Source organism: Drosophila biarmipes, chromosome 2L, assembly GCF_025231255.1.
Source record: "Drosophila biarmipes strain raj3 chromosome 2L, RU_DBia_V1.1, whole genome shotgun sequence".
Classification (NCBI taxonomy): domain Eukaryota; kingdom Metazoa; phylum Arthropoda; class Insecta; order Diptera; family Drosophilidae; genus Drosophila; species Drosophila biarmipes.
Window position 1 is genome coordinate 7,285,920 of NC_066612.1, and position 14,847 is coordinate 7,300,766.

General features: G+C 44.4%; 2 protein-coding genes across 2 annotated transcripts in view; one reads left to right on the forward strand and one right to left on the reverse strand.

The window, feature by feature from the left end:
* Positions 1-512: 512 nt before the first annotated feature.
* The window catches only part of LOC108027820 (protein Star), a 29,800-nt gene continuing 15,465 nt past the window's right edge, over positions 513-14,847 (reverse strand). The window contains exons 2-5 of the mRNA XM_017099399.3: positions 11,368-12,408; positions 2,117-2,610; positions 1,712-1,876; positions 513-1,644 (exon numbers count right to left, since the gene is read on the reverse strand). Of these exons, the coding sequence (XP_016954888.1) occupies positions 1,417-1,644; positions 1,712-1,876; positions 2,117-2,610; positions 11,368-12,331 (1,851 nt within the window). The 5' untranslated portion in view covers positions 12,332-12,408 and the 3' untranslated portion in view covers positions 513-1,416. The remainder of the gene's footprint in view (positions 1,645-1,711; positions 1,877-2,116; positions 2,611-11,367; positions 12,409-14,847) is intronic.
* On the forward strand, positions 12,973-14,122 carry LOC127010642 (uncharacterized). The gene is made up of 3 exons (XM_050884970.1): positions 12,973-13,128; positions 13,432-13,681; positions 14,070-14,122. The coding sequence occupies exons 1-3, from the start codon at positions 12,982-12,984 to the stop codon at positions 14,120-14,122; spliced, it is 450 nt and encodes a 149-aa protein (XP_050740927.1). The 5' UTR covers positions 12,973-12,981.

Consider the following 14,847-nt stretch of genomic DNA (forward strand, 5'->3'; position numbering starts at 1 on the left):
GTTTTCGTTTCAAGTCTAAGTCGAAGGCACTGATTCTCTACTAGGCTCTCAATTCAATATCTGTTTCTGGCTATAAGTCTGTGTTGTGAGTGTTTTTTGTTTTGAGGGTGGGGGCGAGGTGCAACGAGTTCGCGGCACTTGCAACAACTGTCACCGATCTTTATCTGTGTCTAAGTGGGTGCACATAAAAAATAATAATACATAATTACTAAAATGTAATTGAAATACGAGGTGTTTTACATGTAATTTCGTTGCGCTACATTTACATTTATTTACTTTGTTTATTCACTAGTACATGGAGTACATAAGATGTGCATGAGTGTAGTGTAAGTGTCATTGGGTGTTTTTTTCTCTAATGTTTGCTCTATTTCGTAATTGCTGGTAATAACTTTTGAATGCTGCCTCGTTTTTACTAGTTCGATCTCTTCGATCTCCATTTCTGTTATTTAATTTAATGGTTCGCTTATGTTGTAACTATGAGTATGAGATGAGTTGAAAGCAGATTTTGCAAATGAGTTTTCTATATATTTATTCGCTTGCGCTAGTGTGTGTTGTGTGTACAATGGTGGTGTTTATGTGTATGTGTAGTATGGATGTGCTTGGTTTGGTTCAATAATTTAATATAATTTAAATATTTCTGTATTTAGTTTTGCGCTGCTCTTCCGCCTTCGTCGTCCGGCGCCAGTTTAAACAATAATTTACGTTAGGTTTTGTTCACTTATTGATTACTAGATAAAGCATTGGATATAACATAAACTCGCGTAGATAGATAGTTGGGTAGTTGGTAGGAGATAGCCGACCTAAGCCTAGTAGCAGAGCAGTTACAATAATTTCTCGTTCATTATCCGAACTCGCCGCGCCGGTTGCAATTTAATTTATACATCGAAAAGGGGCGGGCGGGCGTGCGTACTCTTAGATTAACATTCATTTAGCATAGCTTATAGCAAATCATAATACGTTATATGCATATATGTATATAGTAATGTGTTTTCAATCAACACAATTGTTCTGTGCACTCTGCTTGTACACGCGTACACGCTCACAAAAAAACAATTTCGACAAAAAATAAATGGAAATAATAACATAAAGGTGATATAATATGTTTTTTTGGGGGTAGGGAAAAAGGAGATTTGAGTTTTACAAAAACTAAGATTCTACTCGTACAATATATATCATAATCGGTATACAGTATATATAAACGATATCGTTAGTGTAGCGTATGTAAAGTAATAATTATCATTATAACATAGAGTTCAGTTTGAGAGTTTTAATAATCTCTCGCTTCGCTGCCAAGTGTTCAGTAACTACTTTCTTTTTTCTCGTTTTCTAACGCTTGTCTTCACTTCGATGTCGTCCGGTCATCTGTTTCCCAGCAGGATCCTCTGATCCTTCGATCGTTCGTTTTGGCTCTCGGGCCTAGGGCGTCTTCAGCAGCAGGATGTCTTTCTTGCGCGTGCGACTGGCGCTGGCATTGAGCCGCTGGTAGAAGTAGTTCCGCCCGATCTTGCGCTGCAGCTTGTAGGACTTGCCCGCCAGGAACCTGGTGATGTCCAGCACATAGTCGTGTACGTCCTCGTGGTCCTCGAGCAAATGTATCGATATCACATCGATTTTAACTTTGTCGAAGGGCAGCGTCTGCAAGATCTGTAGGGGGAAACGAAAACCGTTTAGCGAAAGTGTTTTAAGAGAGTTATGGCAGTGGGTCACTCACCTCCAGCTCATGCCCCTGTACGCCCAGACTAAGCAGATCGTATTCGGTGCGCTCACATGCCAGCATGATTGTGTAGAGCGGAAAGCATTTGACACGCGAGTTGAACCACGAGGTCTCCTCGTCGTGCAGACTATTGATGCGCACATCCTCGTTGTGTATGGTAATCTGTGGGGAAAGCGGCGAAAATTAGATACTGATTCTGTAAGATACAAATAGCAGTTGTGGCAGTGATGGGAAGTAGCCTTTCAACTAGACGAAACTAACTTGAAGAGAATTTAGCTTCATCTATGGCTTTACTTTGCAGTTTTGTATGATTTTTATCATTTGAAAAGGGCTTCTGTCATAAGGAACACAAGATTGCCAACTATTTACGGCTCCCATCACCGATCTCAGTGGACAACTCACCTCTTTGGGATAGGTATTGGGCGAGACACAGGCGTGCACCACCTGCATGCGCGCCCGCTGGGCATTCTGCTTGCGCAACGTGAAGTACCATCGCGGCTCCGGCTCCACTAGCACGCCCATCCAGTTGAGCTGCTCGCTCAGCCAGGGCGCCGTGATCAGATGGGCGAGCGGCCCGCTCAGCGACTGGATCACCGCTCCATTCATCTTCCCGCCCACCAGATCGGCCACATAGTGGGCCAGCTGATCGGCTCCACTGCCGCTGCTGTTGCCGCTTGCGCCGAATGTCGAGCCGGCGGTGGCCAGCCGGGGGGCACTGGGCGGCGGTGGACCTCCGCCCACTGTTGACGCAGCCGCGACCTTGGGCGACGCCTTGCCCAGGTACTTGCCCATGTGGATCTGGCGCAGGAATGCAATGAGTGCGGGATCGTCTTGGGCAACCCCATTCAGCTCGTAGTCGCGCGACATGTTCAGCCGAAACTGCTGATGGCGGATCTCTGCAAAGATAGAAAATCAAATCGAAAGATCAGTTGCAAGTTAGTTGTAGTGGCAGTAATTGGATTTAATTAAAACTTGTTGCACCACTGGACGCATGGCGTGTGTGTGGCTCAAGCTCGGCCACGCTTCGCTGCCAATTGGAGCGCATTGACCACATTTGCATTGGAAATTGCAAATTGAGTCCGCCTTTAGAGAGGAGAGCTCCGCCGAGAAGTGGATTTAAGATAATCTTTGGGGTAAACTATCTGCTAAGGAGCAGATTCATAAGGAATCAGGTAGGTAAGAGAAGATGTTCCCCAAAACAGCCTATTAAAGATATATAGTCATGAATAACTCTACAACTTAACCCTTAAAGTTGCTAGCCAACATTTGGGCATATGCCATGCCAGTTTGGCATAAATTGTATAGGTAATAGCCAAAAGTAAAGGAAGAGTAGACCCCAAGGTCGGGAGAAGGAAACAGCAACGATGACCTCGCCTTTTTTGGCCGCTTTGCCGGCCCATAAAGTATAATGAGCGCACGGCCTTTGATATTTAGCACATGACCCCATCGCCATCCGACCCCATCTCCCCCGGGCCCCTTGACTCATGTCAGAGAGCCAAGCCGGCCAACCTGTCCATAAACCCTAGCAGCAAAAAGCCAACGATTTGCCGTAGTTCGGTTTTAGTTGATGCCGCCGCACTCCGCACAGTCATATCGTACATACACTCGGACACACTTGGGTTTTATTTGCTTTTCACACTTTCCTTGTGCCAATTTCCACTTTTTGTTTCGTTTCACCTGGCCTCCGGCGAAACAAATCGTAAAAGCCGAAGGAAATTAAAATATATTAAATGTGCTTGCAACAATTTGTGGCACAGCTCGGGCGGACTTTAAGCCGCTCCCAAAAGGCCAAGGTTTGATGACCAACTTAGGGGATTTTCAGTAGTGATATAACTAAGAAGTGGCTGCGAAATGGAAAGGTTACTTATGCGAAAAGTTCACAGTTGAAGGCGTAACTAAGTGATTGCATAAGCCTACTAAATATCATAAATAAAGGCTTAATAAAATCTAAAAATCCAAGAGTCATACCTTCGAGACCCAATTCATTCTGAGAATCACGCCATTCTTTTCCTGTACATATTTCCTAGAACCCTTAAAAACATTAAACAATAATTCCAAATGATTAAAATAAATTAGGTTTAATGAAAACTAAAAATCCAAAAGTCATACTTTCGAGACCCAATTCATTTTGAGAATCATGCCATTCTTTTTCCGTACAAATTTCCCAGAACCTTCAAAGCTTTAAATAATGAGTCCAAATGATTTAGATTTGGCTAAAAGAAATGCGACGTGGGCGGAAAGCGTGGCAAACATCTAGGCAAATCGATCTTCCATTTCGGCTACTGGTACGTCATTATTTCTCGCTCCGGTTCGTCAGACGAATTCACATCGTTATAGCCGCCTCACCCAAAAACCAAGTCGTTATACAAATATATATTTTTATATTTATTTTTCTCTTGCTCGTTGCCCATTTAACGCAAATGTGCCATGCAAATTTTGAGCTAAAATTTTATGTTTCGGTCACAAAATGGCCATAAAGTTTATTATAATGCATATACCAGAGGGACGGCAGAAAAAGCCGGGGCCAAAACAGTTGCCGGCCATTTAGACAAACCACTATAATTTAGCCGAACGCAGAGGAGACATTTTCTGTAATTTCCCCGACGAGAGACCCCAAGCGAAAACTTGCACTAATTAACACCAAAAGCCGATCTTGGCAGGGAAAGTGGTGCCCAGCGGACTAGTTGGGGGGAATTTATGCGGCCATTACTGTGGAAATCTGATAGCTCGTTGATGTTGGGTCTCGCATTACACCTAACGATTAGAAGTTAAGTGAATTATTCGATCGTTTGCCTACCAGCATACCGGGAAAATATGCCTCCAGGCATCCAATAGTATGATCCTAACCCCCGACAGATGTGCAATAAAGGCGGTCTTGGACCGTTAAATGCGAACACATGTAAATCCGATGTATAAAACCGAAAAATGAAAATGAATGAAAAGAATGGTGTGGTATGGAATGGTATTTTATGGTGTGGGGAAAAAATCTGCCCTCGGGCGCAGCAATTTCGGTGTCAAAAGCTGACATTTCTAATTTGCACAAGGGGTCGTCGTCGTCGTCGTCGCCGTCGTTCCCGTCGTGGCTCAGGGTGGGCAAGACAAATGACAGGGCAGGACGGTCCCGAAAATTATATTCAATGGCGGCGGACAACATTACCCACAGAAGGAGTCGACGGACTCGACCGAGGAGCAACGTTTAATTGCGGTTAAGCGGCGGCAAACTTTAAGTTGCCTGGTTGCCCGCTCCCGTCGTCCTCGGGCGGCGGTTTATTCAGATTATTCGGGGGTTCTTCGGGGGTATTCGGGGGTTTCCAGGGGGTTTCTGGTGCTTCGAGGGGTAGCACAAGACGGACTTGCCCTGCCAGTGCACGCCCTATTCAATAATTCAACAAAGGCGGGCAGGCAAATAAAAAGCCGGGGTGAGCGAGAAAGGCACAAGTAAAACCCACAACTTTTATGCATTTTCAATTGCGGCTAAAAGTTTACGAAAAAAAATACACTCCTCGGAAAAGATGTAATATTAATATGCACAGAAAGAAACAGAGCTGTACAAAATATTACAAATTGTAAAATATAGTTTCCTTTTTGCATATGCTAACAGAAATATTTATGGGTCACCTTTTTATCTGAAAAACCTACAAATCAGGAAAGAAAAACCCTTAATCTAACTTTTAACTTTAAGATACTTTCAGTTCCAACGTTCTACGACTACACAACAAACTATATTTAGAGTGCATGCCTTTAGAAGTAAGCAGAACTTTATCTTCCAAGTTAGTTTGTCTTTGTTTTTCTGTTTTTTGAGGGCACTGCGACGTGGCAATGTTACCCTTGTTGTGTAATACCCAATCCGCGGCCTGAAACAGGGACCTGGAATTGCGTGTTCCCCATGTCCCATTTGCCATTGCCTAGTAGTTCAGTTATTGATTTGCGCAACGATTCGCCTGGCATCGGTTCTAGTCCTTGCCTGGCCTGTAATTGCTTGTTTGGCGCTATTCAAAATGGCCCGTTTCCATGTTGATAACGACGAATGGCTCTACATGTCTGGCATGTGGCAACAAAACAAGCAACGCAAGCGCCTGTCTTATTTAGCAAATGCGTCCAAGAGTGGGCCTAATCTATCTGGGTCGGATCATAATCACCGCCTGCAAAGGCCCATTTAACGCGGTGCACACGGCGAAATGGAAAGGCCAATGCAGGGCCAACTTTGTGCATCACGTGATCAGGTGTGAAATGCATTAAGTGGGTGGAGAAACGAGGGAAACGTTTTATACAGAATGTAGAACATGCCAATCTTCGGGAAAATAACACTAGAACTTATAAAGTAAAATGTAATACTCTAGATTCCCTTTACAAGGTATAGATCATAAATTTAGTCACCACTTAAGAACTGATACATGGCAACGTGGCTCTGAATACGATATATGACCCCATTGAAACGGGCCAACCTTTAACCCCGTTTCGATGTGTTAAACGTTCCCTGCTCAACCATTCATCAACCCCGATTGAAATATCTCTCAACCAAATCCCGATAAAGCAGGCACGAGGGCAGTATTTCAGCTCCCGCTGCTGTTGTTTTTCTTCTTATTAACCTTATCGCCGGGCAATTTCCCGAGGAGAACCCACACGACGCCAAAGAAATGGCGCACTTGCACTGGCAGGGAGGGTTGCAAAACCCAAAACCCACATGCGGGTGGTGCGGCCACTAAGGAAAGAGTGAGTAGGGAAGGGAATAAGTACAAGAAGTGGTTCCATGCGATATTCCATCGCGAGTCCGCTGTGGCGCATGCTGTGATAATGCCATTTGAGCTCTGCTTTTCAAATTGAGCACTCGCTGCGCTTTTGTCGTAGCCGTCCTCCAAAGGTTGATCATCTCCGTCGGAGCCACGCGAAGCCACCGAACGAACCGCAGACCATGTCACGCAGTCCAGACGACGACGACGACGACGACGACCACGATTTCCAGCGCTGCGGGGGTGGATTTTCTCCACTGCCATTTCACCGGGTTTGGGGGCCATGCAACAATGTTGGCAACTGCACACGAAAATTATGAATCACAAGGCAAACTAAGCCGGGAGTGGAGGAACAGAATGACATCCGGTGGCTAGCAGGGGAGGTTAGTAAATAGTACACACAGAAAAATAGCTGGAGAACTAAAACAATCCCAATAGGTAATAATAATGTGAGCTATTCCTTGTAACTGAGAAAAAAACAAGCATTCCTGTTCAAGTTTTGGAAATAAATGTTCTTAAACATATAAATTTGGAAGGTTAAATCGTTAAGACTGTGAATAACTTATCACTTTTCTTACAAATTTTGAAAAAAAAAGTTAACAAATACCTTAAAACATCATATTTTCATCTAGGATTAACATTATTTAAAAGTTATTAGATCTTTTTCTAACCCATTACTATGATTTTTTTTAGATGTAGGATTAATGTCTGAAAATAATCCAGAGTAGTTAAAACTGCTTAGGAGCAGTCGGACCAAAGAGGTACTTGTCAAGACCCCTCCGCCGTTGGGAGACCCCGCCCTATAAACAGACTGCGTGCCTAACGGGAATTAAGTCATTAGTGGTAGTGCTGGCATACATGTACAATGGAGTTCAAGTTGTAAATTTCAATTAAAGTTGCAATTTGCAAATTGTCACCAATGAAGGCCAGACGACAGTGACGACGACGACATCGTGTAATCACCGCTGGTGTGAAGATAATGCCATCTTAACATGATTAATGCTACGACCTTTGGGGGCGTGTTCGATACGAAGGCAAAGGTGGTGGAGATGCACAGGAAAACACTAGGATGGCAAACGTAAAAAACCAATACAAGGAATACAAATAGATGTTGTATTATAACTAGATATTTTCCTTTTACCTTTCTGTCGAATCCAACAACATAAAAGTTGCGCTCTTATTCCACAAATGGGGTAATACGATTTGAGGTACTTGTAAGGGTCGTCTTTTTTTTTTTTGGTTACCGACTACTGTCAAAGGTGAGGCTAATGACACTGCACCTGGCCACCTGCACACTCCCCCTTTTGGAGAGCCACGAGCCATGTCAACAACAAGTGAAACGCGGCAACGTCGCCGGAAGGCGCGGCATGGCGTGCGAAGATGGCAACAGTAGTTGCCAGTTACCAATCAGTTAAGAGCGGGCGGGGGAGAAGTGAAAGCCAGCTAATCGATGACTAAGTAATCACATGGCCCGGCGTCAATAAGTAGGCTATGTTTGGATTATGGCGCAAATCAATGCAATCCGAGGGAGGAATAAATCAAGTTGGGTGGCGGATAATAGAGGGAAATACCTATTATCCATGTTGGACATGTGTTCGACAGCCAATAGAAATGGAAACGAGTTGACGGAATATTTGTATATTTATATACTATATAAGTAAAACAAGTTCCCAAAACGAAAATGATAAAAATATTTAATGGCAAATACCACTATTTAAATATGAGTTCGTTAACCTCGCTTAAAACATCAGAAAAGTATAGCTTAACTATAATGTTGAAACCATTCATTGGTAAATTAATAAAACTATCAATTAATTAATTTTTATTATAGTTGATGGATTCTTTTTATGCAAAATCATTGACCAACTTTCCAATTGGATGAACCTGCTAATTTTAGTACCTATATAATTAAAGTAAATTAAAAGCTAGCTCTATAATAAGCGCTAATTTATAGTTCTATCTCATAACTTCATTCTATGACTTCCCCAACTACATTTCCCCATTTATGAAATGCCGCCAAACATCAAATGCAATTTCCGATTCGGAATCTCTCCCCAGAGAGGAACCCAGAAGTGCCTCGGTCATTGCAACAATCAAAAGTCTGGAACGTGACTGTTACAACAAGTCCAGGGATTGGACTGTGGGGGACCATCATCACCACTATCATATGGTCATGAGAAGTGCCGAAGCCACAAAGAAATGGAAACAAAATGCGGCCGAGGCTGAATTTGTAACAAGAAGAGCGTAGGCAAGCAGAAAAAACTGAATGTGAGAGTTGGCATTTGGTATTTGGGTTCTGTAAAGTCATGGTCAGAGGTTTATCGGCTTGGGAAATGCTCCGGGGGAAGGTCGACACACATTCCGAAGCCAAAAAAATTTGTCACTTTAATAAGCGCATTTCGGGCTCGCTTTGGTTCTGTCAAGTGCATGATTTGAGGAAATCTCGACCCCGGCAAAGCTTCAACCTTTTTTTCTCAACCTCAACCTTTGTGCCTCCGCACGGAACGTGTTAAATTTATATCCACTCTGCTTTTGTATCTGGGGGGAAAAGTGAAGAATACGATGGAGAATGGACAGCAGAAGGAATGCCTAATTTATGATTATTTTTGTTTATGAATCCGTTCGCTCGTATAAACCTAATAGAGCCATCAATGAGCCATAAAAATGGGACTGTCCAGCAGCAGCAGCAGCGACGTCAGCCGACAAGTGACACGCCCAAGCGGAGAACTCGGAGATACCATACTCGTACTTATAAGACCTTCCTACCCATCGAACCCATTCGAATCGAATCAAAAAGAGACCCAGCCCATTCAGTCTAGTCGACGTGGCGACGAGCCACAGAAAAACAAAAGAGTCGGATATTACAGCCAATAAGATGTTGAATTATAACCCCTTCTGAGCACTTGACTGAGTGCATGAAATTACGAATTTATAGCAGAAAATCAGCAGCAATCATCGTTTCGATTTTATACAGTTTTTAATGGCATTAAACCACAAGAGGAAAAAGGAAACAAGAAGTCAAGCCATGAATTAAATAACAATTTTGACATTTCATAGACAAATTTATAACGAGAAACTTTGTTTCTTCTTCTTAAATATCTTCCAGAATCGATAAAGAAATTCTTTATAATTTCATCAGAGATTGCATATAACAAACACAAATGACTAATCACAAGAACTTGCATTCTTTCACACTGATCAGCTGGAAAGTAATGCTGTTCAAATCCAAATCAGCAAAGAATTTGCATAAAATTCTCATGGAAAAAAAACAGGATAGGAAGAAGTTGGCGCTACGGAAGAAGATGTCTTTGGCCCAAAGGAAGCAACTCGAGGAGGCGAAAAATATCAACGTCAAAGCGAAAATTGCCAACACCCGAGTGGAATTTTAAAATGTCCCCCCTCGCCAGAAGTGGATGTTGGTTCCTACAGCTGCAACAACAATGGACTGACATTGATTTTTTGGGGCCTGGTCTTGGGTGTTTACACTTAGTAGCCCTTAGTCACTCTGCAGCCCCACATGAATCACTCAATAATACTTCGGCGCCAGCGTCGGCGATCCGTCGGCAGCGAGCTCACATCATATGCAAAACAATTTCGCTTGTAAGATACTTTCCGCTTTCATTGAGCGCCAGCCAGCCGCAGGCAATCCAAATTAAGCGAATTTGTTTCGTACTTTCGTACTAGACTAGCGACCAGAGATCGCAACGAAAATTTACACTGGCATTCCCCCTCCACTCGACGGGGCTGTAATTTCGTCTCGGCGACAACAAAATATTTTAGCGAATTAAAAGAAATTGCCCCATCCGACAGCTGTCCGCGATCTGGACAATAATGCGGATAGATGGCCAAGCTAACTAAGCTAGTCGGGGAAATGAGTCATCCCTCGGATAGATAGATAGGTTACAAGGTTTGCGAGATGGATCATTCAAGGGAAGGCTGCGTGGGGGAAGCGATGGAGCTTACAAGCCTGTGATTCTTGAACTTATCACGTTTGCAAAATGATATTCTTATCGAAGACTGATTAGATATATATCTAAGGAATTTCAAGGAATTTGATAAGATTATGACTTTTACAATGCCTCATGGATCACGTTGATAAGAATGGGTTTCTCTATCTATTTAAGTAGATGTATCTGCATTCCGATTAATAAAAATGTGATTTACAGGTCTTTTTGAAGATATCTTTACAATTCTTTAGGAGAACCCACAATAACTATCCTCTTGTTGCAGAAACAACTATTTATTTACACTGTTCTACCAAGTCAACTAGCCATAATGGCTCCGCAAACGATGGCAAAGTTCTGTTCCAACAAGGCAATTAGATATTCCCTTGACGTTGGGGCGGCTGCCTTTGAAACGCGGAGGCGCAGCCGGGGGGCAAGCAGCACGTGTCCGGGCTGCCTCATCGATGGCAACGTTTTGGGGCAATGACAACGGCACCGCAGCACAACAGCAACACAAAACAGCAGCGACAGCTGCGATATTGCCTGTTGCCAAGCGATTGCTGACAGGAAGCGCCACTGCGCCAGCCAACGCAGCAAACACGCCCACGCCAAAAAGATATTGGCAAAAAATAAAGAAAAAATGCAGACCTTAAGCAAACTCGAGGGGGGGGAAAGAGGCAGCGATCTATGACAAAAGATGCGCTGATGGCCAGTTTAGATGACGCGTAAACTAATCTTAAAAGTGTGCCCATTACGGGGAAAGGACAACCATTTGAACAACAAAAAAGGAAGACAGAGAACGGATCTTCAGCCAAGGCAAACACAGCCTACATCCGGTGGAAAAAATTGTGTTTGGGTTCCCGAACGAACCGAAGAAAAAAAAACCGAAAAACAGATGACATATGCCAAAGATATCAAATTTAAATAAGTAAACACTGGACAGGATAGAGGATATTTAAGCATGTCGAAGAGGACTCACCTGTCGTATCCATGTAAACTATTAATGTGGCAAAGACAGTCGCGAAGGACAGTAGGCACAGGGCGATGGGCAATAGCTGGCGATAGGGCGAGGGATTCAGTCGGGGGTCGAGCTTCTTGGCCTTGCAGGATCCCGATCCTCCAGAGCCGCCTCCTCCACCACCTCCTCCCGCACAACCCGCTGCCGTGAGGTGGTGATGATGGTGGTGATGGTGGTGCTGCTTCTGCTGGTGGTGGTGGTGGTGTTGCCTGTGCGGATGCTGGTTCTGTTGCGGCGACGTTCTCGCCCGGGACTCCATGCCACTGGATTTCTGGCAACAGTGCAGCTGCTGCTGCTGCTGCAGCGCCTGTGGCAGCCGGGTGGGCGTGGAAAGGGGCGAGGAGACTGTGCTAACCGACGGCGAGCTGATCACGCTGCTCAAATCACTCTGGTCACCGCCGCCGCCTCCTCCTCCTCCTCCATCCTGGTGGTGATGCCTGCTCGTCGTCGTCGTCGTAGCTGCCGATATCGTCGATGTGTTTTTGTGGCGCTGCTGCACATGATCCGTCTCATCGGTGCCACAGTCTTTGGTTGGTTGCCGGCTACCGGCCTCCTTCTCCTGCTGGCCAAAGTTCACCTCATCGACATCCTCGCACTCGATGTCATCGTCGTCGTCCACCGCCGCGTAGTTTGTCCGCACCGGCAGGGTTTTCCTCGACTCCGGACTGATGGCGGGATTTGGTGAACTGGTTGTGACTTTCTGCTGGTGGACTCCGCTCAGGGTTCCCGCCGATCCGCCGCCGCCAGCACAGCTCCTGCTCAGGGTGAACTTCTTGGGCGTGGCCTTGGCATGCCGCCTGCTCTGCGCCGCCGATCGTTGCTGGTAATGATTACTACTACTTGGGTTGTGCTCCTCCTGCTCCGCCGCCTGCTGCAGCTGCTCCACCGCCAGCGCTGGATGCGCCGAGAACACTTGCTGCGACATGACCTCTGTATTTATATGTGGGTTCCTGCGATCTCGAATGCCTCCTGGTTGAGAGTCCTCTAACCTACAGCCGCATCCTGGAAGAGGGAGAGAAAAGAATCCAATTAGTACCAGAGAGAAAACTAATTTCACAAAGTGCATTGAACTGAAGCATCCTCATGATCAGCCTCCCAGCTTCCTTACAGCCAGCTCTCCATATGTCTGGCAATCTTTTGTCCGCTCCTTTGCTCCTGCTCCTGCTGCTGTCTGAACTTATTTTCATTTTTATGAATAGGCAAAAATACAGCCCGAAAAAACAACACAAAACTAAAAACGAAATAAGCAGGGGAACCCAGACCCAAGCCCAGACCCAGACTCGAACTCAAATTCGAACCCAAACCCAGAGCCAAGAGCAAAAGTCGCTCCAAGACCTCGGCGGCCCGAAGAAATTGAATACAAAACTCCACCACCTGTCAAAAATCGAGCGACTGCCAGACAAAGCCGGGTGCGAGCGAGAGGGCTGCCCAGCCAAAGGAGTGCGGCCGATTGCCAAAGAATTTCAACAACAACGCGAGGTATTTCGTGAACCAAATTAAAAAAGACACAGAACCAGGGCAAGCGAGATGGCTTCGCCCCGGCACCGGAGGGGTGAAAATGCATTGCAGCGAGGCATGAGAATTATAAATGGAAAAGCATTGAAGACGACTGGCTGCCAAGAGCCAGAGGAACGAGGAGAAGCCGGCGATCGAGCGGAGCAGGAGGGCCTCCGAGAAGGCGGAGGGCCCGCGGTGGAAGTGCCAGCCGTTTTGTGTACTAATGTGAGTACATCCTACAGCTTGGTGAAAATAATTATTTATTTAAAAAAGAAAGTGATCATCTTAGAAAAGTTTAAGTTTAAACATTTCCCAAATTTGCTATTAAATCTCAGGTTGTCTTACTGTTTTAAAAATTCGTTTATAATGTAGATTTTAATTTTATAATTTTAATATTTAACTCGTATTTTAAATTCACTATTAAGAATAATTTGTAATGCTTCCAAAATGTCTTTTTACTTAAGACAAAATAATTACTTTTAACAAAATTAGACTTCAAATTTTAAATATTTTTATGATCCCTTATAGTGTTGCTATTGTGTTGACCACCACTGTACTGTAGTGCCGTGTACTTGTGCGCCTGCGCAACAGACGCGCGAACGAGAGAAGCCATGCTCGGCTGGAGCGGGAGCAAGTGAGACGGCCAACTGTGCGAGTGGAATCGAGTTCATCAACTGGCAGTGGAAACAGCAGATGTTTTCCAATGTTTGGCGGCTGTTGCTGCTCTTGGCTCTTATTCATTCTTCCTCCTCTGCCCTGCCCCCTGCCCAAAAAAAAGGTAGGCACAAATTAACAAGAGATTTGTAATGGAACGGGCAACAGGCTGGAAGTGCAACAGGATTCATTTTTGGAAGTTTGCTTGATGAACAACGAATAATAAAATGAACATCCCAAGAATTACTACATTTTTGTGAGCTTAGGAACTCGATAGTTATTAAAATTGTTCAGCTAAATATATGATCTGAAATATTCTGATAGAATCATCAAAAAAAAGGAATATAAGGTAAATCTGATGTATTTTTTGGTATATATTTAAGGGTCTTTAAATCGCTCCTTAGACTTGATAAACCTTCCATTCATGTAATGCCTTCTCTTTAAGTTTTTGCTTTATGAGCCATTACGTCTTCTGGTTTGGATGTTGTAGTATTTTTTGCCCTTCCTCGCAGAGCTCCTTTGTGCTCAGGGCAAGGCTGCCATGCATCCAGCAGATTCGGACTAAGAATCGGATCGCTGACCGGCAAAGTCGTGGTTGCATTGACTTATGTGGATGCCGCCGCGAGGCATTCGCGCATTCATTAGCCATTACGCGTGCGCCCAGTTCTTGACTCTTGGTCGGGATCTCGGGATCCCCATTCTGAACTCGACGACCACTTTCCCCCCGAATCCCCCTGGAGAGTGGAATATGTTTTGTATGTTTTGATTTGCTGGAATTTATTGAAACATATCCCAGGCAAGCCGGGTCTTCTCGAGGCCTGTGATTAAATGGCCTGCTGTTGGAGGCTCGCATTTAATGATACTCTTCCCCGACTGCGCTGCGTTCGTTAAACGTTATAGTTCCTGGAATGTGAACAGCTTAAATGGGTCCATCTGAAAGATAAGTCAAGCATCTGCAGGTTGCAATTGCAAGTGGGCAGTTGCAGAGCCATTAAGTCTCTAAAGGAGCAGTCCATTTAATCGATGCGGAGCGTGTTATTAGCCACTTTAAGTTGTTTTAAAGCAACTCTGGTATAAACTTTATGAAAAACAATTCCTTCTTCTTTTCGATGCTTGATTTACTTTACTTTTTCCCACAACTATCAGCCTTTTAATTCCATTCTACACACTTTCTGCCAAACGATTTTCATGGCATCGAACAATTAAGATGCATTTTCACAGCTCTAAAGAAAACTTCAAGTTTATGGACGCGTTTAATGGGCTTTTAATTCAGCAATTAGTGGGCTTCGT